We start from the raw sequence: 27112 nt of genomic DNA on the forward strand, positions 1-27112 counted from the left end.
GATACATGTCCTCTGCATAATGTTAACAATATATATATACACATACACATTTTTCATCATAGTATAGCGTCTCTCACACAGTATTTTTAGGAAAAAACAGATTACGTTATTATATTAGAAGTATAGGTGAATAGCACAAAGCTCAAATGTGTGTTTAGGTATGGGTCATTATTTATTTATTTTTAGCTTAGCATCTTTTAAATAATCATAATAATTCAAAAACACAGAAGCTATCGTGTAAACTCCAGCCTTAAACTCTTAACTAGTAACAACCAGTTGGCCAAGAAATTACACTTTTAAATGTTATTTAAAACATCACTTCCATTTATGGCATTTGTCAGACAGCCTTATCTAGAGAAATGAAAGAATGTTTTATTTCATTTAAATAGCTGAGCAGTTGAGGGTTAAGAGCCTTTATTCAAATATGCCTTTTTTATTTTTATTTTTTATAAAGGCATATACATCTCGAAACTAAATGCGATGGGGAAGATTACTTGGGGTTGTGTGGGGGGTTTTTTTTGTGAACGACAGTTTCGCTACAGACAGTCAGACACAAGTATTAAAAAGTATTTGGTTATCAAATTAGCTGCTTAGACACACCCTTTGCCTGGTGAACAGCTGCAGTTTAGCAGAACAATTTTCTGCAAGAAGCTAGAAACTCACCTTGACAAATGACTACATACAAAATTACAAAACCTTGTTTTATATTTCCTTTCTGATGTAGGTAGCAAGTTGGAAAATAAATTATTTATATGGTTACTGGTATCTGTAGTTCTGCTATTATAATCAGGCATAACATGAAGTCTAATATTCACAATAGCTGTGAAGTCACTTGATCTCGAGCAGGCAATACAGTATTAAAGGTATTTGTTTATTTTGTTGTTGCTCAGAGCTCTAATTGGTTTATGTGATGCTGTGTAGTGTATAGTAGAGGTCGAGCGATAGTGGATTTTACCAATACGTAAGTTGGGCAGGACCTGCCGATAACCGATTAATTAACCGATAGTTTTTAAAATTGACACTGAATGAAAACACAACATTCAAAGTAAAATATTGCTGAAGTTTATTACAGAAATAAGTAGTACTGATGGCACCATGAAAATGTACTGTACTTTTAAAAATAAAAATATAAATATTGCTATATATATTGCCTATTAATAAATATTAGAGTAAATAAAAGATATACATCCAAACGGAACCAAAAAGCAACACTCCAAAAAACAAATAAAAATATAGACGTCCAAAATGAATCCAAAAACACTTCAAATAACACAACAAAGTTTGTCAGTGATGGTTTTTATTTCGCAAAAGGGAAAAACTAGGGAAAAACTTTATCGGTTCAGCAATTGTTTATCAGTGCTGATTAATCTTCAAAACCGCTCAATCGGTCGTGCTCTAGTGTGTAATAAGTATTGTTTTATTGCTGGACCTTTGTGTTGAGCAGAATTCAATGTTTAAAGTAAAGCTGAGTAAATATTGACTGGTTTGTTCATGAAATAAACCCTAAGTGCATCATCAACTGGGAAGCCATCTCCTGATATCTGGAATAACTGTAGTCCTGCTCAATACAAAACTTTTTCTGTTTCCCATCTTACATCATCTCTCCTACAAAATCTTTTGGCACTCAGACTTGTTATTGTTTAACTCTGTAGCTCTGCTGTGAAGCTTGTCTGAACTTTGGAACTTTCTAATTCGACACTAACACCAAACCTCATTTAAAATGAGAATTTAAATCGTGCAGCTGGACAGTCGTGCAAACAGGAAAGCCTTTACAAGAATGAAAAGCTGCATTTGAAAATGCAAAACAAGCAGCGCACTTCACTCCGCTGGCAGTTTTGGTTTCGTCTCGCGCCTCGCAAACGTAGGCGAGCAGAGGAACGTTCATATTCTGTGTAAGTTAGTAAAACAGTTTGTGACAGGGCAGCAATCAATGGTTGAATATGGTTATGTAACCAGGTTATGTAAATTGATGCACATGATTAGCGTGAGTAAATTCCTCTGATCATACTCCTGGCACAGGATCTCTGACATGCACCAGTTGTCTACTTGGTGACTTCAGTTCTCAGCACAGCTTCGGCTGGATTCAACTTGATTTGAAGTGCAGAAAATGACAATTTATAACCTTTGCTTTGTTTTTAATACAGTAGTAAAGTACAACACCAGTACTATATATGTACAAATTATTCAGTAGATATATTGTCTTCTACTCCCATGGAGCTTTAAAAAGCATGACCACTGCACGTCAACAAGTGTGGATCATTTGGTAGATAATTTGCTTTTGATGATGCATTCTCTCTCTCTCTCTCTCTCTCTCTCTCTCTCTTTCTCTCTCTTTTTTTCTCTCTCTTTCTCTCTCTTTTTTTCTCTCTCTCTCTCTCAGGACTTTAAGGAGCAGATTGTTCACCATGTTGCCACCATTATTTTGATCAGTTTCTCCTGGTGTGTGAACTACATTCGAGCAGGAACTCTGATCATGCTAGTGCACGATGCCGCAGATTATCTGCTTGAGGTATGACCTCAATCTCATCACCCATCACTTGATCAGGGTTGGGGTCAGGGGTAGAGCCGATCCCATGAGGCAGGAATACAGTCTGGGTGGGACGCCGGTTTATTGCAGGTCAACACTCAATGCTCAATTTAGCGTAACCAATCCAATTACCGGATGGGAGGAAGTTGGAGAATCTGGTGGAACCACGCATACACACATGAGGGAGAACATGCAAAACTCTGCAGAGACTGTAACCTGAGCTCAGGAGCTGAGAGGCTGCAACACAACCTGCTGCACCACAGGCAGTAATCTAGAGTTTTCTCATGTAGTACTCTGTAGAGCTGAGCATTGGGGCAGAATTCACTATTTCTGTCATTGTCGTTGTGTTCATATCCATCATATCCTCTGTCTGGTTCTAAATAACGTAAATATGTCATACAGTCACAGCAAAGAATGGGAAAATAATCAGTAGTGTGGCACTAAGTAGGACTGGGTGATATAATGATATCGATATTGTGATAAATTGTTTTAGATCTCATGATATCATTTTATTATATTTAAAATTGTGAAAGAAAAAAAAAACCTGTTTTCTGTTGTTCAATTTTTTTTTAATATAAATGATTTAAATAGTTGCATAAAAACTTCTTCATTAATAATAATAATAATAATTTTAGATTATTTCTAATATGTTTAAAATGCTGGCAGTTTGTGAGCAAACCTATATATTGTGTTACATATCGTGTATCGTAGAAATGCCTCCTCGAGGATTGTGATAGATTTTCGTTATATTGCCCACCCCTACTCGTGAATAAGAATAAGTAGCCGATCGTAGCAAAAGAGGTTTTTCAGAATACGGCTAGACAAAATGATGTGCACTGGGAAAAATTCCTCTTAGCAGCACCTAGCAGGAGCTTATTGTGCATCTTTCTGCATTAGTGTGTGAGCAGGGCAGCAAGCAGAACTTTGCATTCACTTATTCACTGCAATTTTTTTTTTTTACTGGAAATTTAAGAATTTAGGAAGGAAATTGGAGAATTTACTTCTCTCATGCGTCATCAGGGGAAGGTTTTTAGAACATATGAACCGGGACGTCTTGCTGTAGATGGTAAGATATGAGCAGGCATGTTTACGAAAGCTGCTGTCATGACAATAGCGACTTTTTTTTACCAGTCCTTCCTGGATTTGACGATCGCAGAAATGAACGCAAAATCAAGCAAACTCCGCAGTATTTTGAGGAGCTTGCAATTTTACAATTTTACCGTGGATTGGGGATGAAACCATGTGACATCATCACAAGGCGAATTCAGTCAAAGCTCTCGTCAATTCCTGTGTGTCGAACATGAGTACAGCTAATAGGTCTCATTTACCAACAAACGGCGCGAAAGGCCGTGCAAAACTATTTGGTACAGTTGTGATTTCGCCAATTCTTTTGGGGGGGGGGGATAAAAGAAAATTTGAAAAGAGAAGCTGCAGGAATAATGAGCATTTTTGGCCTCAACAATCCAACAGTCACCAAAAAAATACCCCACAAAATCCTGTGTGGACTGACTTGTGATTGTAATGGTATTGCTAATTCACAAGGCCATAACCACATCCTGATCAGTGGGGCAGACCAAACCATTTGGTGGGGGTGGGGCCACAAATGTAATCATCCTTTTTAGTTCTCGATGTAATAAAGACCCAAATGTGTTTTCATATAATGCAAGTCCTTTATATTTAGGACCAAAATAGGTCAGTGTGTATTTCAATACAAAAACAAGTTCGATTACATGGCATTAGGTTTATTATATAATAAACTCTGGCATTAGGTTTATTATATTTCAGATGTACTCACTCTCTACCCCCAGGCAGGCCTTTCATGTTATTATGCGCGCATATAGTGAATAATATGTTCCAAACAGTAGAGCAGACCAAATATGAATTACAAAACTTCCACTGTGTATATACTGCTAACTGATAACAGAATTTTCATTTTTAGACAGTGTCTGTGGTGGTTACAGCCCTGCTAATACAAACGATAATATCGGGTTATTGTGGGTTTTGTGTCAAGAACTTATGCCACAGTAGATTTTGATCTCGGAAAAAACCTGACCTCCGACTCGGGAAAAACTGCAACGAGACGGTCATTCAACCCCGGAATTTCACCTTGCCCGAGTTCTCTATGACATGAACACACTTGATGTCGAAACGTAATGGTCAACAGTAAACAGATTTACCTTTGCATCATTTACTACTTGGTAAAACTTTGTGTGCGTGTGAAAACATGTTTTAACAGCTTTGTAAGGTTAGATTTGTCACATAAGTCAGTTGATTTCAGCTCTACTGCACTAATACCGTGGTGAGAGATCATTTTTAGGAGCAAAGGAGAACAATATCATTTGGCAGAAATAGAAATTCATGTAGATCTTTTTAATATGTTTATTGAAATCAGAGACTAGCCGCACAAATATGACGTTGCTCTGGATCAATTTGGGATACTTTTGTTTAAATCGAACCGCGGGGAAATTGTCCTGGAACTTCCCGTGTTTGGAGTACAATGGATTTCAGCATTAAACAAGACTTTAAGATATACATGGTTCCCTGATAGATCAGTCTGAAACAAAAATATTCTAAACATAATACATTAGGGTTAAATGTGAAATTCAAGTTATTTTAATCAAATCCAGTTTGTTTGCAAGATCGTAAGGACAGTGTTCATCTGTATCTGTTTTAGTTTTAATATCACAAGAAGTAAAATGCAGTTTTTAATCAACAACTATCTAGCTCTGACTCCTGGTGTAATCTCAGAGACACGACACTGGAGATAACCGTGTCTCTGTCTCTCTCGCCCTCCTCCTCTGCCCTGTTTTAGTCGGCCAAAATGTTTAACTACGCCGGCTGGAGGAAGACGTGTAACTACATCTTCATCATCTTTGCTGTCGTCTTCTTCATCACAAGACTCGTGATTTTACCGTTCTGGTGAGAGATTCATTTACTGGTCAGATGTCTCATGCTGTGATAGACATGTGGTGTTTTTTTCTTTTTTGTTACTTCATTATCCATTTTATTTTTAATCGACAAACCAGATTTAATTCGTTGTGATTTTATTTTAGTGCAACGAATCCAGTTCATTAGTTTTACTTCGTATCTACTCTTTTTCTCTTTCAGGATCATGCACTGTACGTGGGTCTATCCAGTGACCATCTATCGTCCCTTCTTTGGTTATTACTTCTTCAACGGGCTTATGATGGTGCTTCAGTGCCTACACATCTTCTGGTTTGCGCTCATTCTGCGCATGGCCATCAAGTTCCTCCCAGGCAATGTGAGTCTTTCTCTCTCTCACTCAACACTTCTTTTATCCATGTTTTAAAAACATGCAGCTTTAGTTCATCCCCTTCCACTGATGAGCTGAAATCTTACACGATTATTTACCGACACCTGAATTTCTCTGCGGAACTGATAATTTAGCCATACGTAGTGTAAAATATAACAAAACATGCTCAAAATCTTTATCATTTATATTAATCGTGTCTGAGACTAGTCAACGGAAATGTTTTAACCAGCGTTTCATCAAAAACGTCGTCCGTGACGTGAGCTGTGAACTAGGGACGGGCTTATTTGATCGACAAGCCTATCTGGAGACTTGGTTAGAGGGAAAGAGCTCCATCTTAATCTTTGGATCAACATAGAGACAGCTTTGGGGAGGACAGCACCGTCTGCCCTGTACATGCTGTACTACTTACTCCTTTACTAATAAAACACCCAATAATTAGCCACAAATAAAGCAACTTAACCAACTGACACGTTCAGATCAATGCCTTAAATAAAATAAATAAATGCACTATATGGCCAAAAACAAGCACATCACAAATATATCCTTATAAACATTTCCAGTGTGTCAGTGAGGAAACTTTTTTTAGCTACTAGATTTCAGAAGTTGAGACCGACTCGCCCCGCTGCTAGAAAATGTAGATAAGATAACAGCTTCTTGTAATAACCTTTAATAACACTTATAAAAATCTAATTGAGAGACCGACTCAGAGTTTCCTGTTATCAGGTTAATTAAATCCATATAAATGCACTGATTGAAGTATAGGTGGACTTTTGCATAGCTATCAGAATATCTAGTACTTTGCTCTTTATTAGATTGGCTCCTTGTGCTGGCAAATAAGTCCAGAAAGCTGTTGTGTAGTGATGCGATCACGCACTGGCAGTGTATAACCAAATAAAAGCTGTGCGTTAGAATGCAATAAAATGAAACGTGAATGATTAAACAGTAGCTCTCCGGTGCACAGGGTTTCCAGGTCTTCGGCCGCTTCTCAAAAACCGCACAGATAGACCTGAGATTAGCCCAAACAATTCGGAACTTTTTTCTTCTTCTTCAATTACATTTTTCGGCTCAAAGCCTTACTTCAAAACTCTGTCAATTGTGCGTATAAATGACAATCCTGGCAACCCTGCTGGTGTGGTGTTTTGTTTTTTTTTTAACGTCTGAAGCATCTCCTGATTCCAGAGAACGAGGACATTGTTGTTTTTTTCCGAGGCTGCGTGGGTTTGATTAAATTTATTCGTTTATTATACCTCACGTAATGTAAGCCATATTTAATGACACATTGCCAACGTTATTGCGCAGCGTGTTGAGCGTGTGAAATGTTAAACATGCAGACGTATCACACCATAAGAGATATATATACACCGTATCGTTCCACACCCATCACTACGTCAACAGGACAATTACTAGTAATACATCCTCTATGTTTTTTCCCCCTCTACATGTCACTGAATTCTTTGTCATGCAGCACATTGTGGAAGACGAGCGGAGCGACAGAGAAGAGACGGACGACTCTGAGGACGAGGACAAGGCGCAGGAGAGCGAGAGACGGCCCAAGACGAAAAATGGACCGCTGCAGAATGGCTACTCTGCCTCAAACAACAACCACCGCAAGATGGAGTGATGAGGGGAAAGAGGATGAGCGGAGGTGTAGTTCTCCCATGCCCACTATGATAGATACATAAACACACACACACACACACACAGACTAATATATTGAGGCAGTGATAGAAGCAGCTAGTTTGGAAAATTGGTTTAAACAGATCATACAGTCACACGTTTTCATTACATTTGACCAAGTATTCGGTTCACTCTTAAACACTAATCACCAAGAAAGAATTATGTTCCAGATGAAATCATCATAAAGGTCAACTTCAGTAAATGCACTAAATTCTGTTCGATCTCGAGGCATTGAATCTTCCTTGACCCGCTTCGCGCATGACCCTGCATACTGCCTGGTTAATGTGAAACCCTCACTCATCTTTCTTTCTAGCCTTACTGCTGGTGTTTCTCATCACACGTGATCTCACTGTGTAAATACGTCTCATGAAGATTTGCTAAGCTTGAAGGGTACCAATCTTTGGCTTTGTATTTTGCAAGCAACTTTACAGATTTTCCTGACATCGAACTCTCGTTAAGTCTCCAAACACATTCCTAGTGTATGTATGAACGCACACACACACACACACACACACACACACACACACACACACACACACCCCTCTGCACTGTCGTCAGGCCTCCTGTGTACTGCCCCCATTTCAGTTGCACTATCGTATCGTTTTGCTATGCACTACCACTGCCTTAGAGATTATCTCCTAGAATGTGTTGTTCGAGGGCCACAAACTAACCGATCGACATCCCGCTTAAACACACCTGATGATACCGTTCTATTAAGTCGCGCTGTTCTGTGCAGGACAACTGGCAATCTCTTTACCCCCCCATCTCGCCCCATCATGAAGCTGAATGTCGAATTATTCCTCGTTTGGTGCCTTATGTTTCTCCAGCATAGCGATATCTTCATTGTCTCGCATCAGAATCTGTCGAATCCAGCTTTAGTTGTTATTGGCAAATTCAGTACACGCGCGTGTCGTAAAACTCCTCTCAGTTAAAGATGTGCTCCAAATCAATTCGTGACATTTCAATCTTCCTTATTTTATTTGAATGTTCTTCTCGGTCTTTATTTACAAGGATTACTCAGATTAATATGATTTTACTGTATGTTTGGGTTGTTTTTGATTTTTTTATGTTTTTCATTTCATTATTTTACTAGAGGTCCAAATTTATTCGTTAAGATTCCAAGAAGTTCCAGGGTTTTGTTTTTTATTTTAAAGAAAAACACCACCAAAATTTCTTAGTGAGGGCGCTTTCGTTGTTCAATATGTTGTGACCGATTATTCTAAGTTTCAGTAAATTGGATTAAGAACGATTTCTGCTCTGTATGGAGTCAGCTGTTGGGGGTTGGGGAATTTTTATTTCTGTTCAGAATCCTGTTCACAAACAGGAAAAACAAAGAGATGTTTTACCAAATAAGATCTTAGAAGGTAACAGTCTAGTCTATCTACCTATCCAATGGTTTTCGTATCAGTCGTAGTATTAATACGATGAAGAGTCAGTATTCATCACTCGTCTGGCTTCAGATGCACTTTATAAAACGTGGCGCGTAGAAATAAAGCCAGAGTTAAACTGGAGGTTTGAAGTGCTTTTATAGTCGAGTCGGTTTGTAAACATTGTGCATGTGTAAAACTCGTACAGTTCAACTAGGCTGAAATAGACACCGGAGGTTTATGGGTTTCAGAGTTAAACATCTGTAAAGTCCTCCTGTAACGCTGTAAACTGTCTCAGAGCTCAACGGCTCACAAACCCACTGAACTCTACATTATAATCCAGTGTTAGAAGTAAAAGATTAGAAAATAAACGAGACTAGGAATAAGATTATACGTAAGGTTTACATGTCGTGGTCTTGTTGTTTATTACACTGCAGCTATTGACTGTAATTCTTTTTGTTTATCCGTTTCTTGTTTTCTTACTGCTTGTAAGCGCTTTATTTCTAAACTGCGATTGTGTTCGCTTGTACTTGCTCGTTCTTGTCTTGTTCTCCAAGCTCGCAGCCTTTACCTTTATGGTACAAAGCGTTCATGATGGTGGGCTTGGCTTCATCCCGAATACTCTGAAGCAGCCACGTTTTATTTAACTACACGCGGTAATTGGAAAAAATTATATGCGGTGTAGATGATGTCACCCTGAATCTAAAAAGCAAACCATTACTGACGCTGATATGATGAGATTAAACTTTAGACTGCAATTACTCTCTTCTCTCCCGCCCGCCCCCCTTTTTCATTTTGGTTCATCTCTTTTCTGTTCTCGCCTCTCCTCCTTATCTAAATTAATCACCCCTTACATCCTAATGTCCAAACCAATCTGACCAAATGAGATGTCACCATCTGTTGTCTACATACCTGATACACACACAAAAAACATCATCAGTGTCAAAACTGGCAGTGTTTTTATGTTGTATTTTGTATCATGTTTATGCAATTTAAGATAAAAGACTGTGGATAACCAAACCTTTGGGCTTTGTGTATTTGTTTCCGCTGTGGTTGTGGTTTGGGGAAGAGGGAAGATCCTATTATCTGACATTATATCTGAATCTGCTTAGTAGTAGAAATACAACACCTATTTGTATCATATGAGTCCATCCTTGATTTTATGAAATATCAGACACACAGAAAATGAATGTGTGTGTGTGTGTGTGTGTGGATTTTGAATATTTGTAGTTTACCAGTAATAGTCTGTACATTTTAAAGTAAAGAACACCATTGTACATTTATATACAGTCATGGGGGAAAAGAAAGTAAATCATCATCTTCTAACTTCTATAAACAAACAAATAACTTCAGGTGTAAACAACAACAAAAAAACAAACAACAGGTTTCACTATGTAGTGCTTTTTTTTTCTTCATGTTATTAATATGAAACGACCGGGTATTCCAAATGTACAACATGTGGAGTTGGAATAAATAAGCCATCATATGATTTGAATCTGATCAATCAAGGTTCGCATTAGTGAGTCTGTTTACACGTACAGTGGTGCTTGAAAGTTTGTGAACCCTTTAGAATGTTCTATATTTCTGCATTAATATGACCTGAAACATGATCAGATTTTCAGTCCTAAAAGTAGACCAGGAGAACCTAAAACTATTCTACTTGCTCATTTATTTATTGAGGTGGTAAAAGTATGTGAAGCTCTAGGATTAGCGGTTAATTTGAAGGTGGGCTGGCTCCAGGAAGCAGCTGTCTCTGGGTCTGGCCGTCTCGGGTAGGTCTGAGGGGATGTAGAGGTGATGTGCCTCTTATGTCTTTCTTGATGTCTGTCTGTCTGTCTTCTCTATCTGTAACATTAAAAACACTGTGTCAGTTGACAAGCAACCTATAGATTTCACTGTATGGCTTTATGTCTGTTTTACTAGTAACGTTTGCCTAAACATAGCTTCTGAAACGGGTAATGCCACTCTTTCAGGTCATGTTTTCTCTTTTAAATTTGTACATATTTTACAGTTACTCTACAGTCAAAACAGCCCTGGTTACTTTCAGTCTCTATTTGTACCATCTTAGTTTTTGTTTGGTCATTTTTGCCCACGGCTTGCCCACAGTCAGTGGGTAGAAAGATTGAAAAGATGGAAATTTACCAGACAATCGGGTTCACGTGTGGCGAGTAGCTTACTTATCAAAACAAAAACATGTTTTTCTTTACTTCATAAACAATGTGGTAAAGTGAATTAAAGTGCACCTATTATGGTTTTGAAATGAGCCTAATTTTGTTTTAAAGATCTCATACAAAAATTTACATGCATCCAAGGACAAAAAACACTTTAATGTGCTCATAATTTAAACTGCAGCATTACCTTTTTTTGCCCCGATGTCAAAAACGACTCGTTAAATGATTTGTTCTAAAGGATGCATTCTAAACTCCTCCTTTCAGAGAGCGCACACTGCTATCTGAACGCCCGCTATCTGAACGATTTTCAGCTCAGTCTGTTCGCGAGCAGTCGATGAAGACCAGAGTTGGGGCTTTTTGTTACAATTTTTGTTACAAACCTATGTAGGTTACTACAGGAAGTAAAGTCTGGAATTACTAACGACTCATTTCAGCTATTCAGAATCGGCTCCTTCTTTTGGGAGTCAATAACGCCATTTGTTGTGCGTTTTGATTTTTTGAAACTGTGCAGACTTTTTAACATTCACAAACAGGTCTATAAAACTCTACATGAAAGATAATATTTTTTTAAAAAAAACATAATCGGTGAACTTTAAGGAAACACTCGACTATTTTTACTGGAGCCTATAGACGTGCTTGTCGGTGTTCTTCACCAACAACTTTGCAATCTCATTTATAGTCTCCGGTTTCTGCACCTGGACGCCCTCTTCAATACACTTACTTCAATTAAGTCATTAGAGAGCACCTATATACCGGGTTTTACAGCACTTTCCTATGAATTACTGTACGTGAAAGCTTTTTTAGTAGGATTGAAATTTAATTTTGCACCGGCTTGTTTAACATAAAAATCCATTTTATGATCAACAAACCATGAATATCTCAGTTCTATCGTTTCCAATAACTAGATCAAACAGATGTTGTCAGAGCTCTATTGTCTATTCTGTTCTTTAATATGAAATAAGTTTACTGTGAGGAGGAAAAAAGCGAGGAAAAGTAAAGAAAATGCTATTCGAAATAGTTTTAGCTCCCTCTAAAACACAATTTGCAATAGAATGTAAACTTTAGCTTTTATTCAGGCCTAAAGCTGAAGACCTATCACTATTTCTTATTGTTCATTAGTTGCAGTAAATGTTTTAATAATATTAAATCAAATTCATATCATAAATAAATTGGCAATTTCATCTAGTTATATTATCGTCATTTATTAATTTTGTATTGTATATTTACATAAAAATGGATTGTTCCTGTTTAATAAACTTAAGAGAGAGAATTTTCTCTCAGAAACAGATCTTTTTTGCCACCTACAGTAACCCCTTGGTACTTCATTGCTCATCACCTTGATATGCCTGAGTTCAGACTGTAATAAATTGGCTTGTAAACAGAAATTGGGAAAACATGCGTGGTCTTGATTGGTTAATTACTGTTTCTCACCAGCTAGTGGCCACTAAAAACACAAAAACTAAGGAATTAATTGATTACAAATTAAAAATATTAAAGGGCCATTCAAACCAATGAATGTATACAAAATATGAGTGGACAACATGGTGCCCAGCCACTAGAGGGCCTCACAGGAACTCCGCCCAGCCACTCGAGGGCCTCACAGGTGCTCCGCCCAGCCACTAGAGGGCGCCACAGATGCTCCGCCCAGCCACTAGAGGGCCTCACAGGAATGCCGCCCAGCCACTAGAGGGATCCACAGGTACTCCGCCCAGCCACTAGATGCCCCCACTGTCTTATTGCCAATCCCTTCTGGTCTAGTGGCATACACCAAGCTCAACTTATTCAATGTATTATTTATAAAGCAACAACTACCATTGTCCAATGTGCTTTACATTAAAGCATAAATTACCATCAAATACAATCAAGACTGGCACAAAGTCACACATGAAACAAAAACAGAGCATATACAGTAAAGCATCACATCACAAACTGTAGATCAGATCAAATAGAAATGTTTTTAGCTTGGATTTAAAAATCTTTAGTGTGGGGGCAGTTTTAATTTGAATTGGCCGGCAGTTTAGGAGCGGTTACGGCAATACCTAATCACCGCTAGACTTGAACTTTGGAACAACTAAAAGGCTTTGATCGGCAGACCCAAGAGCTCTCACTGGGTGGTGATCTATCAGCAGGTCAGAGAGGTATAAGCCGTTTTGAGATTTAAAAACCAGTAAGAGCACTTTAAAATCAATCATATAGAGAACAGGTAGCCAATGTAAAGACCGTAGAACCGGGGTTGACTGTCTCTTTAAACAGTCTGGAAGATTCTATGAATTCATGTACTGACTTTTAGAAACATCTGATTGGCCAACTGTCATAATTCAGAGTTAATTGGGAATGCACATCTGGCAACATCGAAGCAAGACCCCAGAAAATATTTTAAAAAATGGACATAAACAAGACCTTAGGAGTAATCTGAATCCAAACATCTAAAGGTACCATGAACATTTGTACAAACAACTGTATGCATATATAAAAATCTTGGGACCACACATCATTCAGTAAAAGGGCACAAATAAACTCCCAGGTCTGAAAGGTTCAACTGAACCCAAGAGAAGAACAACAGGAACTGGTGCAGGGCCTGGAGGTATCAGGTATGTACACCCACCATTAAGAATTTCCTTTTCACCATGGCCTGAAAGTGTTTCATGGACGGAAGAAGCCCCTACTTCAAGCCTGGCATCAAAAAGCCTGAGAGAAAAAGACTGCAGTTTCAGTTGATCAGCAGCAGTTTGCTGGAGCATTCTCCTGTGAGAGGAAAGAAAAATCAGACTGTTTGGACATAATTATCAGCGCTGTAGTACAAAGAATAAAATGGTGAGGCTGAATAACACTACCCTGCTACTGTGAAGCACGGGGGTTTCAGCATCATATTGTGGAGGTGTTTTGCTGCAAAAGGGACTGGTGCATTTCAGAAAATAGATGGCATCATGAGGAAGGAAGATTATGTAGAAATACTGAAGCAGCACTCTGAACTCAAGACATCATCAAAGTTAAAACTTGGTTGTAAAGGAGTCTTCCAGCAGGACAATGGTAATAAGGTAATAAGCAAACCTCCGAAATGACTTGCAGACAGATAATACACATAAGGGAACACTATAAAACCAAACCAGAACACAATATCAAAAACCCAATATCAGCTGTTTCAGTCTATGATGACATTTTCACCGATGATGACACGGACTGGAATATAATGGTGTCCAATACTAACATAAATTATTTGGTGTTGAAGAATTCAGACCAAACCTAAAGTGACCTCGGCTCCTATTTTGTGATTCCCCAATATTAAATGTATAAATAGAGTAAATTACATTATAGCGTAAAAAAAATCCCAAACATTTAAGCATATGCTAAGTGTCCTTTACAACAACCCATGTGTATATGTAGATACATAATTTACACATTAAAATACTTATTTATAAAAGTCTTATTTTTGCATTCATTTCACATCTCATGTTGAAATATCCTTCCCATGACTCACCATTTATACAGTAACTTACAACAAAAAATTCATTCATATTTTAGTGAACACATTCACCCCTATCAAATATATGGAATATTGCAGTTATAGGAAGATCAAGAAACTTCCTGAAGATGACAGGATGACGATAAATAAAGTTCTGTCATTCATTTTTTAAATAAATATTGTGATATTGACTGTTGAGATCGTGCCATGTAACCAAAAATATAGATTGAAAGTAAATTTTAATTAAGTTAAAAAAAAAACCTTCAAGACATTAGAATGTCCTTAATGTCCTCATGTTATTGGTATGGATGCTAGTAAACCACATTTTACTCATTTACACATTCACACGCAGAAACGTCAAAGACTTGAGCGCACATGATTAAATAACAACACTATTAACAGCACTTTTATATAGGAAACTGTATTTATGTAGATTTATTTTAATATACTATGTAACTTTAGTAAAAGAAATGGTAAAAATGAAGGCGGAGCTAACAGCAAAAGAAATAAATGTTTAATTTAGATCAAAATACAGTTAAAAAAACACACAGATAGAGAGAGAAACTTAACAAAAACAAGATTACAATCACTTTTCAAATAAAAAATAAGACAGTATTGATTATTTCGCTGTATTGCAGATGGTCTGTCCATTCAGACTCTTCACCCAGCATTTCTTCATTCAGGAATCAGCTGATTGACAAGGTTTTGCATGATGCTTTATGAAATGAACACTGAAATATATATATATATATATATATATATATATATATATATAAAAAATTACACTGGAGTTACTTCCTGGAACATTCATATATATATATATATATATATATATATATATATATATATATATATATTAAAAAAAAAAAAGGGTAAATTGATGGTGCACTTTGTATGAGTGTCCAGATGTTGCTGATTCCTAAAACATCAGTGTATGAATTTCAGCCCCTGTTCACTTCAACTCGGAACAGGTGGCTCATCCAATGGTCACACCGAACCCACACTGGAACTTGTTTTTACGATGGTTGAGGAAAGAACAAAGCGCCAAAGACAGGGGAAGAGGCAGCAGCTTTTTTTCCAGCGTTGCTCCTACTACCCAGTTACTGTCTATAGAACCTGCAGAAAATGAAGGTGTGTTTATTATACAATGTTCAACACACCATATTAACACAACAGGACTACCGTACAATAACGTCTTGTTTCTGAATCAAGGACAACAACAACAACAACGTCACTGCTGCTAAGCTACTCAATTACTGAAGTACTTCACATACTTGGAGAGAGGATCCTTATGCTGCTTGCACTTAGAGCGTGATCATAGTGAGTGTATCTTCGTGTTGGTACTGTCTAGTATTTATTCTACATTATTGTTTTGTCTAATACTGTTGTGCAGTTATATCCTGTGTGTGCAATGTATAAGTATAGTCGCCCTTTCTTGCTATGCTCAGTGGGCAGTCAGAGTTTTTTCTGATCGTTGCGGCCAAAAATGCTTGATTTTACTTTTTTCAAAAAAGTTTTCTGTGGAAAACTACTTGAATTGCCGAAACTGTTTTCGCAGTGATGTGTGCTGGTAAATCATGTACGATGCACGCTGGCTGATTTATTCGGATTTACGGATTTATTCATAAATCATTCACAGGTGCCTTTACACAAGAAATTTAAGTATTCATGAAAATCCAGTCGTTTTGGAAAAACGTTCGTATCCTCCCCGTGCTTTTGAGGGGGTGTAAATCTGCGCAAAAAAACACTAACTAATGTAAACCTCGACTGGCTTCAAATCATATAAACCATGATTAACACACACAAACAAATTTAATAAATATTTTGTGAAACCCAGTCTTGTCATATTAATGCCATTAAGCAAAGAAATATTAAATATGAAAAAAAAAGCAAGTAAGCAAACAAATCCACAAATTAAGACACAAGACTCAAGATTTCATCAAGAATGAAGCTGTAGGAAAGGAGGATGGAATCAAATACTGGTATAAAAGTCAGTTCTGTTTTCTGCTGACTCATAAGTAACCGATCTGGTGTGTCTCAAGCAGCGAATACACGTTTTAAGGCACTGCTATGCTGTTAATTAAAATTAATTTTTATTGGTGTAGACGCGAGTCAAAATACCTTACACTCTTACCTCTGATAAAGTCTTTTTTGCTACATAAAATGGCAATTCTAGCAACAGTTTGTTACACTGAAACCGTTACTACACCTACTACAGGCCATCGGTCAAAACATTTGGCTGTGCTGTGCCTGAAATATCAGTCGCTCTGTATGAATTTCCTGTTTATAGAACTGCTGTATAAAAGCTGTTGCTCTGCGCTGTTACTCGGGTGATACTGCATAATTATCATTTTATTATGTACTATTTTACTGTCAGAATGATGATATAAATTGCCACAGATTTACAATAAGATTTGCAATTATTACAAATCATAAGACAGAACCTTCCAGAATCTCACAATGTTCATTCTCAGTTAGTTTCTTGGTATAATCAAACCGCTGTTGATACATTTCCTATGACAGCACGGATCAGACTTTTCGGCTGCTAATCGAATCGTTGATGCGCATAAAGAGATTTAAAGAAAACGCGTGTAAGCGTTGATGAGGCGAAGCTTTTTGGAAGGAAACGTTTGTTTGGCGATTATTGAAGGAGTCTCCAGTGTTAGTCAGAGGTAAAGCTGGAACTCAGTCTTCCTCCAGTGGAAAGTCTTCACAGTTTAAAGCTGCTTTAAGGTAAGTGAGAACAGGAACGAACTTGTCTCGCAGACGTTCCACGACAATATTTGTGACTATAAACATTGGGATAAAGCGCAAGGCGCATCGTTCTTTCATCACACCGCCCCGTCATGTTTAATTAATTACTGTACATGACTCGTTTGTGTTTTCCATTAATAGTTTAGAAACCGAAATGATTTTCTTCCTCTTGTGAAGAGTAAAATGGGTAGAACATAAGCATAAAGCTTTACCTACCTTTAAAGAGCAGATTGGCCTTGGGGATGTCCAGCTGGTAACCAAACAATACACTTGTTTCCTGCATACAAGTCCTGGCTTCCAGCTCCACCCCAATCTGCAGCTACACATCACCAGAGTAGCTTTGATTTTATGTTAATGCGTACACGATATCAGGTATAATCTTCACAGAGCTTCTAATCAAAGCAATTTCAGGAGAAGCAATGAAAATACTGAGTACTGAAAGTAATCTTACCTGCTCGTTGGCTTTGTGATAATATGATGCATGTGCACCAGCACCTCCGAGGGTCAGAGTGGCAATAAAATTAGAACCTGGAGAAAGAAGGAAAAATGATATGCACAGATTAGGACCTGTTCATATCCGTCTCAGGCGGTTGGATCATGACACTCAGTACAGGTGTGGACTGAGTCAAATGCAATTTACAGGCCCTACTGCTTCATTAAGAACAACAAACTACGATAGCTGACGTTACTTTAAAAAGGAAACATTATAATATGGAAAGAAATGCACAAATGGTCAGAAAGCAGGCAAATAACAACACTGAAACTGCTCTCAGTTGGACATGTACTAGAAACACACAATGTCTAAATGCGTTACAGGAACACTATTGTTTGCCGATTAATCGTCACTGATAACTGACTACTGGAACTATCGGGCTATCTGCAAAAACCCACACCGATAGTGTTTCCCGGTTGCGGGAGCGGCTGAGAAGGGTCCGCTGTCATTATACAGTACGAGAGCGGCCTCTAGAGGCGAAATAAAAACCATCACTGACAAATTTTGTTGTGTTATTTCAAGTGAATTTAGTGTCTCTATTTTTACTTGTTATTTGGAGTGTTGCTTTTTTGTTCGGTTTGGATGTATATCCTTTATCGACCTTACTATTTATTAATAGTTAACATATATTAATATTTATATCATTGAAAAAAGTACAGTACATTTTCATGGTACAGTCAGTACTGTTTATTTTTGTTATAAAGTTTGTAATAAAGCAATACTTTGAGTGTAAAATTGAGTTTTCATTCAGTATCAGTTTTAAAAACTATCGGTTGTTTAATCGGTTACCGGCAGGTTCAATTTTTAGTTGTCAGGATCCGTAAAATCCACTATCGCTCGACCTCTATTTAGAAGTGGTTGCTTTGGGCAGATTTTCGAACCCCGCTGACAAAATGCGATCAGAGGTTATCAACAGAGATGCATTCAAGACTTGCACTACCAGGTCTTGTGATCAATAGTATTTCCTATTATAAGATTACAATAAACCAAACATAAGAAGACATTTTTACTCGTCTTAAAGCACTTTGTAGTGCACTTTTTACATTTGCAAACAGCTCTAATGTAACACTACATGAAAGGTCATATCTGAAAAAGCATACATAACAGCGGCGCTTCAAGTCTGACATTTTCTTATTCTATTGGCAGATCATTGTGCATCTTTCTAGAAATAAATGCTTCAAAAAGAACAAAATTATCTACCAATAGAACAAGACTAGTTCAAGTTTGGAATTAGTTTTAAAAAAAAAAAAAGGTTTAACAATCTCATATTTGCTTTATGGTAATCTTATAATAGGAAATACTAGATAAATTTGACGATATTCAAATACTTTCAATTGCTAAAATGCAGTGAGCAGTGCAGGGCTTTTGATATCGTACAGCACTTGTTCCTTTTACTGGCTGACTTCTGTCTCTCTGGATATCTTATATACCTACCTGTATATCTTCCTGCCAACGACATTACTGTTCCCTCTTCACCAGGACGGCGGTGGTACACCAGCTCTCCCCCCAGTGCCAAGGACGGCGTGATCGACTGGAGATAGTGAGCTATAACAATGCCTAAGAGATAAAGAAAGAAAATAATAGAGTGAGCATTCATACTGCGTTCTGTTCATACAACTCTGTGACATCTGACAATGTCGTAAACTTTAAATCCACCAACATACACACAAACACACTGTGTGTATATATAGCAAAGTAATATGATAAATATGTAAGTATATGATCAGGTAACATAGTAGAGTACGCTACCTGATCCTACCACCATGTCTGGGTTTCCTACAGTAATTGTAGCAGTGAAGTCGTCTCCTTTAAACTCAACATCTCCTTGCCAGTTGACAAACTTTTGTTGCTGCGTCTGATTATACAAGAGGGGATGGGTGGAATTACACAAGCAACAGGAGCTAAATGAATTAGTCGATCTATGCGAGAATAAAAGATTGTGGTCATTTTATCACCCACTCACCTGGAAGGCCAGCTTGGAGCGCACTCTGTCGCTTATTTGGTGAATAATCTGCGCATTGAGGCTGCCACTGTTGTCCATGTCACCCACCAGAACTGGAAATGCCTAGCGAACAGACAGATTTCGCATGTGTCAAAGAGAAAACAAGCAATCTACTCTGCTCTCACGGAAGCGTCAGGTAAAACTTTCAGTGAAGTTTCACATAAAGTAGACTGTCAGAGAAAGCTATGATTTATCACGTATCATAACGTCATATCATCACAGCTTTCAGTGTACGCCCAGGATCTACTAAAACACTTACATTCATAGATCTCTCAACAAATACAAAATACAATGATGTATTCCATATTTACCAACCCATACAGGTTCCCTGGGTCCTCTAAACGCTCATGCAAACAGAATTAGAATCGTTTGAGATAAACGTGTGCATCCGTGTTGCCTGGAAAAGGCAGATATATCAATGACTGGCTAAAGAGGATGTTTGTTAAGGGGGACTTTTTTGTGTAAAACTAGTAAAATGCATGTGCACTTTAGTTTAATGTGGCAAACCAAGGTCAAAAAACTAACATCTAACAACACAAACAGGGTTTAAGTAAATTTATCCATATGAATTCATAACATCTTAAATGTACAAAATGTAACCTTACACTAACTCCAGGAGACATAGTAGAGGTCGAGCGATAGTGGATTTTACTGACACCGATAACTAAGTTGGGTAGGACCTGCTGATAATCGATTAATCGACTGATAGTTTTTAAAAATGATACTGAATGAAAACATAACACTCAAACATGAGCTGAACTTTACACAATAAACAGTATTGATTGCACCATGAAAATGTACTGTCTTAAATAAAATAAATATATAAATAATATATATATTAACTATTAATAATGAAAGTAAATAAAAGATATACATTCAAACCGAACCAAAAAGTAACACTCCAAATAACAAATAAAAATAGAGACGACCAAAATGAATTAAAGAACACTTCAAATAACACAACAAAATGAGTCGTGATAGTTTGTATTTCGCTTCTAGAGGTTGCTCTCGTACTGTATAATGACAGCGGACCCTTCTCAGCCGCTCCTGCAACCGGGAAACACTATCGGTGTGAAGTTTTTGACAATAGCTGATAGTTCCAGCAATCAGTTATCGGTGCAGATTAATCGGCAAAATCCATCAATCGGTCGACATCTAGTACATAACACTGCATCCCATTCCAACAAATTAACCAAAACATGGTCATTGCAATTCATTTGGAGGACGTGCGATAGCAAATTGAGAACAGGGGGGAAAAAAAAATCCATCATGTGAACAAATTACTGTCGTGACCTACATTTAGTATCTCGTTGAATCGTTGTCATTTTTTGCTGCAAAATAAAGACAAATGAATAAAAATCTAAAATATTAACCGTCTACAGCATAAGACGCGCTTTGTTTGCATAGCTGATAAAGGACTTTTGTCCAAAATGCCATGTTTCTCTGTAAACTTTGTGTACAATCCAAGATCTTGTTCTGACACAGACCATACACTGCTTTCAATCTTACCTCCGCAGGTCCTGTCTGCTTGGTCCCTACATATGTAGCACCAAATCTGTAACTGGAATCTCCCGTGGTGCTTAGCATGATGTTGTGATTGACCTGCAAAGAAACAGCAAACAATTTCATCAACAACAACGAACAACACCCGAGGCGTGCGAGACCCCATTGCGAGAAGGCAGATCACAGAGGGTGCTGTAAATAAACACAGATATAAAAAAAACAAACGCAATCTTGGTCTCGCCAACCCTTTTTCTTTTTATTTATTTATTTATTTTTCTCCTTGTATGTTGCGGCCCGACCTAGACCGGGTTCGTAACTACAGCATGACCATTAATGTCCTGTCTAATTTTTTCCCACCCTCTGGGTCTTCTTCCTCTCCATAATGTTGACATATTTGTCTAACTAGAGAACCGGCTTGTGCTGTGTCCTTACAAGTGCAGATTTCTTCTAGAAAGAGTGCATCGCCCCCTAGTGGGCCAAAATACCACTGATTAAGCCTTAAAGTGTTTACATAGACCATTTCTCAGTCATTTTAATAGACACCCCCCCCCCCCCTCCCACCCCGACCCCCCCAAACTCCACCTCCATCTCAGCCTGTTTGGAAAGGAAAAATATGGCTGACATTTATAACTCTTCTGTGAACAAAAAAATAATTAGGACATTGGCATTTGATTTCTATGATGGAGTAATTTTTAATGGTGAAGGGGATGAATCTGGACGCAGCTTAGCGATGTCGCATGCATGTTGACAGGAATGTAAGTGTAATCTGTATAAAGCTTTGATTGGTCAGATTTACCTAAAGCACCTTTGAGCTGGTTTTACACTGTAAAATCTTTGGCCCAATTTTGCTGTCATAGACTTCTTTGGTTGCGAGTTTAAATTTGACTTTAAAAAAAATTAATCTCAGCATGAGCTTGCTGCTATTATATTAATCCGAGAGACATTACGCAAAACTCACAGAACAGCTACACATACAGTAGTACGGTGAAGGGACTGTTAAATTGGGACACTTAAATGATGTGCCCTTTTACCAAGATGGACGTTTTGACATAAGAATGGCAGTATGTTAGCCAGGGAAGCACATTCTGTGCTATCACATCATTAGATATTTAATGCTTAACCTGTTGCTGTACGCACCATTGTATTGTAGTTGCATATACTGTACATGTTTATCTTGACTAAGCCTTTACTTTCCAGGACAGAAACATGAGACAGCAGACAAACCTGGAAACAGCTGCTGAGGCCCTTGTTGACTGTTAGCCGAACTCCTTCCATCTGCATGGGAAACACCTCTACAAGGTGAACAAAAAAAGGATTTTCATTGTACAATATGAATGAGATGTTTTTGATGCGTTCTCATTAAGGTGGCCTCGCCATTGCGCTTAGGAACTTCAATGCGATGTGATGCAGCTAGCTTTAAGACGCCTGCTTTCCGGCACAGTCTGATCCATCCTGATGCTCTACTTCTGCTGGGAGCTTCCATGACATGAGGATCACTCACTGCTGCTGAGGATGGCCCAAGCGGATAACCTAAAGTTTGCAGTGAGGTTGCTGTGGATGGTACCACACACCCCATGGATACCCTAAAAATTCCTGTGGATGTTCTCACTCAGAGAGCCTAATGATTCACTATACAGGGAATAACTTCATCTGGATATTATAGACTTATAAACTCTACTAAAGTCAACAATGACCCTGATATGATTATACTGAACATCTTTCCAGCACTGCTTGACTGCATAGTATACAGTTATAGAAGGAGAGTGATTTATATTCTTGCTATCTGGTGTCACACAGAAGAGGATGGGTTCCTCGTGTCTTAGGGAGTTTTTTATTGCCACCATCGCCTCAAGCTTGCTCATTAGGGATAAACCGAAATCTTTATCCAGATATCTGTAAAGCTTTTTGAAGAAAGGTTCCCCTAAGACGAAGTCCTGCCCTTTCATTGTTTTTAGGTACACTCAACCATTCTGAATATAAACTGAGCTCCTTTACAACACAGAAAGGAAGATGATGGAAGGAGGTTGGCTCACCTTTACATTTCCGGTGGAACTCCTCAAAAGCACCTGGGTTGGGTAGAGGCGGCTCGCTCTCCTGTTGCCCAGAAGAAGCAGGAGATATCGGGGAGACAGCCGGCATGGTGAAGCCAGCAGGCACAGAAAGCAACCCCGGCCCAGCTTGCACTGGTGGAGGTGGACTGGGAGAACTGGCAGCCAACACATTACCCATGCTGAGGATCCATGACAGGGAGAGAGAGTCACTAATTTGTACATTTATGTACATTGTTTGCACTAATACATATATTATATTATATATATATATATTATATATATATAAAGCAAGTACAAAGGAAGGCTAGTGTAAAAACAAGAGAAAAAGATACAATTTAATAAAATATGTATAAATTTGATCTATTAGTATTTTATTAAATTTGATCTTTTTCTCTTGTTTTTACACTAGCCTTCCTTTGTACTTGCTTTGCTTTTGCAATACAAATGTACAATTGTCATGCCAATAAAGCACATGAAAACTGAAAAAGTGAGAGATAGAGAGAGAGGCAGAGAGACACAGAGAGAGACAGACAGACAGACAGACAGAGAGAGAGAGTGAGAGAGGCAGAGAGAGAGTGAGTGAGAGACACACACAGAGACAGAGAGAGACAGACAGACAGACAGACAGACAAAGAGAGAGAGAGAGAGAGAGACAGACAGACAGACAAAGAGAGACAGAGAGAGGTGTAGTAAAGTGGACATCGGGTGTAAAATGTGTAATAACAGGACATTAATAGGTATGAAATACACACTCCATGACTGTTATACAAAAACCATATTTTAGGAGTTACTAGGCAAGTCACATGATCTTACACATATTGTCAAGGACTACAGCTACTGACAAAATTAGCTAGCATCACATGCACACGCGCCATTGAAATGACATGCCGCGTTAAAAGCACAGAACATCCGGGTATTTCAACAGCTTTATTTAACATTTGTGAATGGTGAGTTTATTATCCAGCGCTCTCTACAGAAAACCTAATAAAGCTAATTCAAATTCATATTAAAGTCAACCCTACTCACGTTGCACTTCACCCAGAGGACGAGTTCTCACCCGGAAGTAAACCGCAACGCGTTCTGACTGCGCTCTGCCTACTTTCGACATTGCGCTCTGTGATTGGACAGCAGGGATCTCAACGCTATTACGTACGAGTCCGCCATATTGGAAGCTAGTGTGCTCCTGCGTGTACGCGTGTAGAAAGATAGGGGCTATACTGATAAAATCCACTTTAACCTGCTTTATTTTAAAACAGTTATTACTATTTATTATTATTATTATTATTATTATTATTATTTACAAACGATTTTTCAAAAATCACAGGTGATGTATACTGTCCTTCAGAATGATTGGCACCCTTCAAAACAAGCTAAAAAATAAACATTACACAATAATTCAAATTGTTGACTCAAACAAAAAACTATTTACCTTAGTTCTAACAAAAAAAAAAAACACTCATTAGAAAATAAAAAAAATGTATTTGCCAAAGTCACTGACCCCTGCTGAAAAAAACAATAGAAACCATCACAGAAATTCTAATGGTTTCCACTACAAATACCATTACAAACCATCAGTTAACCATTAAAACCATTACCATTAGTGGTTCTTAATGGTATCCACTAGACATAACATGCCACCAATAGAAGGCAAGAAATTACCAGTGGAGACCCACAGTGACCATTACAGTTTAAAGGCAGAAGTGTTTAAAGTGGATATGTGGTTTTTATTATTTAAAAAAAAAAAAACCTTTTTCCTGTGAAAAAGTGATACTATTGAACAGTTTATGATGCTTGAATGTGTTGAAGTATTTCCAAAAAACTATATATTATAATGTCCTCTATTGACATGGAAAAAACAGAGAAATTTTAATCAGGGTACAGAGAAGGCATGCATCAAGACTCTTCTCTGTTCTGGCACCTAGATGTCTGAACAGCTGAGTCACTGGCGGTCTTCAAACTAAAGACCTACCTCTTCCTAAAGTACTTAAATTAGCACTTTTCATATTTTTAAAAAATTACCTATATTACCTCCCAGAGTTTTAAGACTGATGGTATTCTTATTCCGTGACCAAGTGAACCAGTATCAGGATGTATTCAGTGATGAGACTTCAAAGCACTGGATAAGGGCGAAATGCCATAAATGTAAATGTTAAAAAAATACCATTAGGCATAATTAGGGCCATAAAAAACCATTTCACATGCCAGAAACTGTTGGAAATTTACCAGGTATTGAACACATGATGAGAACACTGTCCATTTTCTTGCAGTTTGGGTATTTGGAAATTCCCAACCCATCACATGCCAGCTATCAACCAGCGAGTGTGAAGGCTAGCACATGCTTCTTTGGAGACACTTATAACCAGCCACCACTTCTTTTCAACTGCTTCTCATGCTATGTCAAAGGACATCTGAACACACGCTGAGGAAAGCACTATCTATCCCTTTCCACATTACATGAGCTTACTGCTGCCAACAATTGGCTAGTGTCTCCGTGATTGACAGGGTAGAGAAAGGATAACATCCCTCCCACCCAGTGAGCACGGCCAATTTTGATCTCATGGGAAGAAAATGGTGGGAAAATGGGCCAACTTTTCTGTTGCACCACTCAAGGGCTGAGTGGAAACTGATGGCATCATGAATTCTGCTACTTACCAGGAATTTTCTGCCAAAAACCTGGCTGCCTCTGCCAGAAGGTTGAGGAGATGATAATAGGTCAAACATATTTCTAAATCAACACAGAAATGCTTAGCCTTGTTAGACCTTACAGGAATAAACTCCATGCCGTTATTCTCTTCACAGCCATAATTTTCAAACTAGTTAATTTGTAGAAAGAAATTGCGCTACTTAAATAAATAAATAAATAAATAAATAAATAAAAACATTTAATTAAATTTATTTTGAAAATCATACAATGAAAATGAATGTATGTTTGAGCTCAAAATATAACATATTACATGTTATTACTTTCATATTTCAATGGTTGCTCAGTAGAACGAAGGGTGCCAGTAATTATATAAGGCTTGTAATTGTCAATATTTTGATTAACACTAAACTGCAAGAAAAGCTGTAGTAGCTGTAACTAAATCACAGAAACATTACATTATGTTACCTGTAATGAGTAAGTGCAAGGGTTTTTTTTTGCGATTGTAATTTTCTGTGGCTTTTTTCAAAATTTCCGATGCAACTTGGGAGTTTTTTTTGTGAAAAACTGCTTGAATTGGCAAAATTGCAATTGCAAAGTCAAAAATGTAGTGCACGCTCTTTCACGGTGATGTTTGTTGGTGAATGAGACTTATTAGCTGTACTCATGTTCAACACGTGTATTGAAGAGGGTTTTGGCACGTTGTGATGACGTCACATGACGTGTCTCGAACCAAATCTGCAGAAAAGCGCCAGTTAAAATAAAATAAATTAAAAAACGCAATGCAAGCTCCTCCAGATATTTCAGAGTCTGCTTGATTTTGCGTTTATTTCTCCGATCACAAAATAGTCAAATGCCGGAGGGACTGATAAAGTAACAACAAAACCTTTACAGCTGTACCAAGTTATAATTTTATTTCTTTTTTTTGTTGTTCTTGTTAAATAAAAGTAATCTTTCCCGCTTAATTTCTTATTCTTAATGTTACAATGCTTTTGTATTTGCCGTGGTATTTTTAGGACAACAATACTTCTATCCAAAGTTCTACACACATTATGAATAAAACAATCAAACGTAAACTCACCTATCCAGCAGGTATAACTATGCCGTAACCCACTCATAAAATGAAAACACATGATCAGAGCTTGACATGGAGACATTGGGGGGTCTGAAATAATGAGAACACAAGAAG

General features: G+C 37.8%; 2 protein-coding genes across 2 annotated transcripts in view; one reads left to right on the forward strand and one right to left on the reverse strand.

Moving 5' to 3' along the window:
• The window catches only part of cers2a (ceramide synthase 2a), a 33228-nt gene extending 23035 nt beyond the window's left edge, over positions 1-10193 (forward strand). The window contains exons 8-11 of the mRNA XM_053638496.1: positions 2381-2509; positions 5340-5446; positions 5636-5789; positions 7267-10193. Coding sequence (XP_053494471.1) covers positions 2381-2509; positions 5340-5446; positions 5636-5789; positions 7267-7422 — 546 coding nt within the window. The 3' untranslated portion in view covers positions 7423-10193. The remainder of the gene's footprint in view (positions 1-2380; positions 2510-5339; positions 5447-5635; positions 5790-7266) is intronic.
• Positions 10194-15331: 5138 nt separating this feature from the next.
• tomm40l (translocase of outer mitochondrial membrane 40 homolog, like) lies at positions 15332-24921 on the reverse strand. The gene is made up of 10 exons (XM_053638708.1): positions 24309-24921; positions 23265-23461; positions 22456-22523; positions 21238-21330; positions 19690-19791; positions 19476-19581; positions 19161-19283; positions 17685-17761; positions 17450-17552; positions 15332-15595 (listed from the first exon to the last, which is right to left on the reverse strand). The coding sequence occupies exons 2-10, from the start codon at positions 23458-23460 to the stop codon at positions 15456-15458; spliced, it is 1008 nt and encodes a 335-aa protein (XP_053494683.1). The 5' UTR covers position 23461; positions 24309-24921; the 3' UTR covers positions 15332-15455.
• Positions 24922-27112: the final 2191 nt, after the last annotated feature.

Source organism: Ictalurus furcatus, chromosome 12 (assembly GCF_023375685.1).
Source record: "Ictalurus furcatus strain D&B chromosome 12, Billie_1.0, whole genome shotgun sequence".
Classification (NCBI taxonomy): domain Eukaryota; kingdom Metazoa; phylum Chordata; class Actinopteri; order Siluriformes; family Ictaluridae; genus Ictalurus; species Ictalurus furcatus.

What these genes read in the sequence shown, in the direction of transcription:
- tomm40l (XM_053638708.1), bottom strand. Translation starts at nt 23,460, where the DNA reads ATGGGTAATGTGTTGGCTGCCAGTTCTCCCAGTCCACCTCCACCAGTG. An exon ending in ATCACAAAGCCAACGAGCAG is followed by an intron (nt 17,553 to 17,684) that starts GTAAGATTACTT and finishes GGTGATGTGTAG; the next exon opens with CTGCAGATTGGGGTGGAGCT. An exon ending in GGCCAATCTGCTCTTTAAAG is followed by an intron (nt 15,596 to 17,449) that starts GTAGGTAAAGCT and finishes CATTTTCTGCAG; the next exon opens with GTTCTATAGACAGTAACTGG.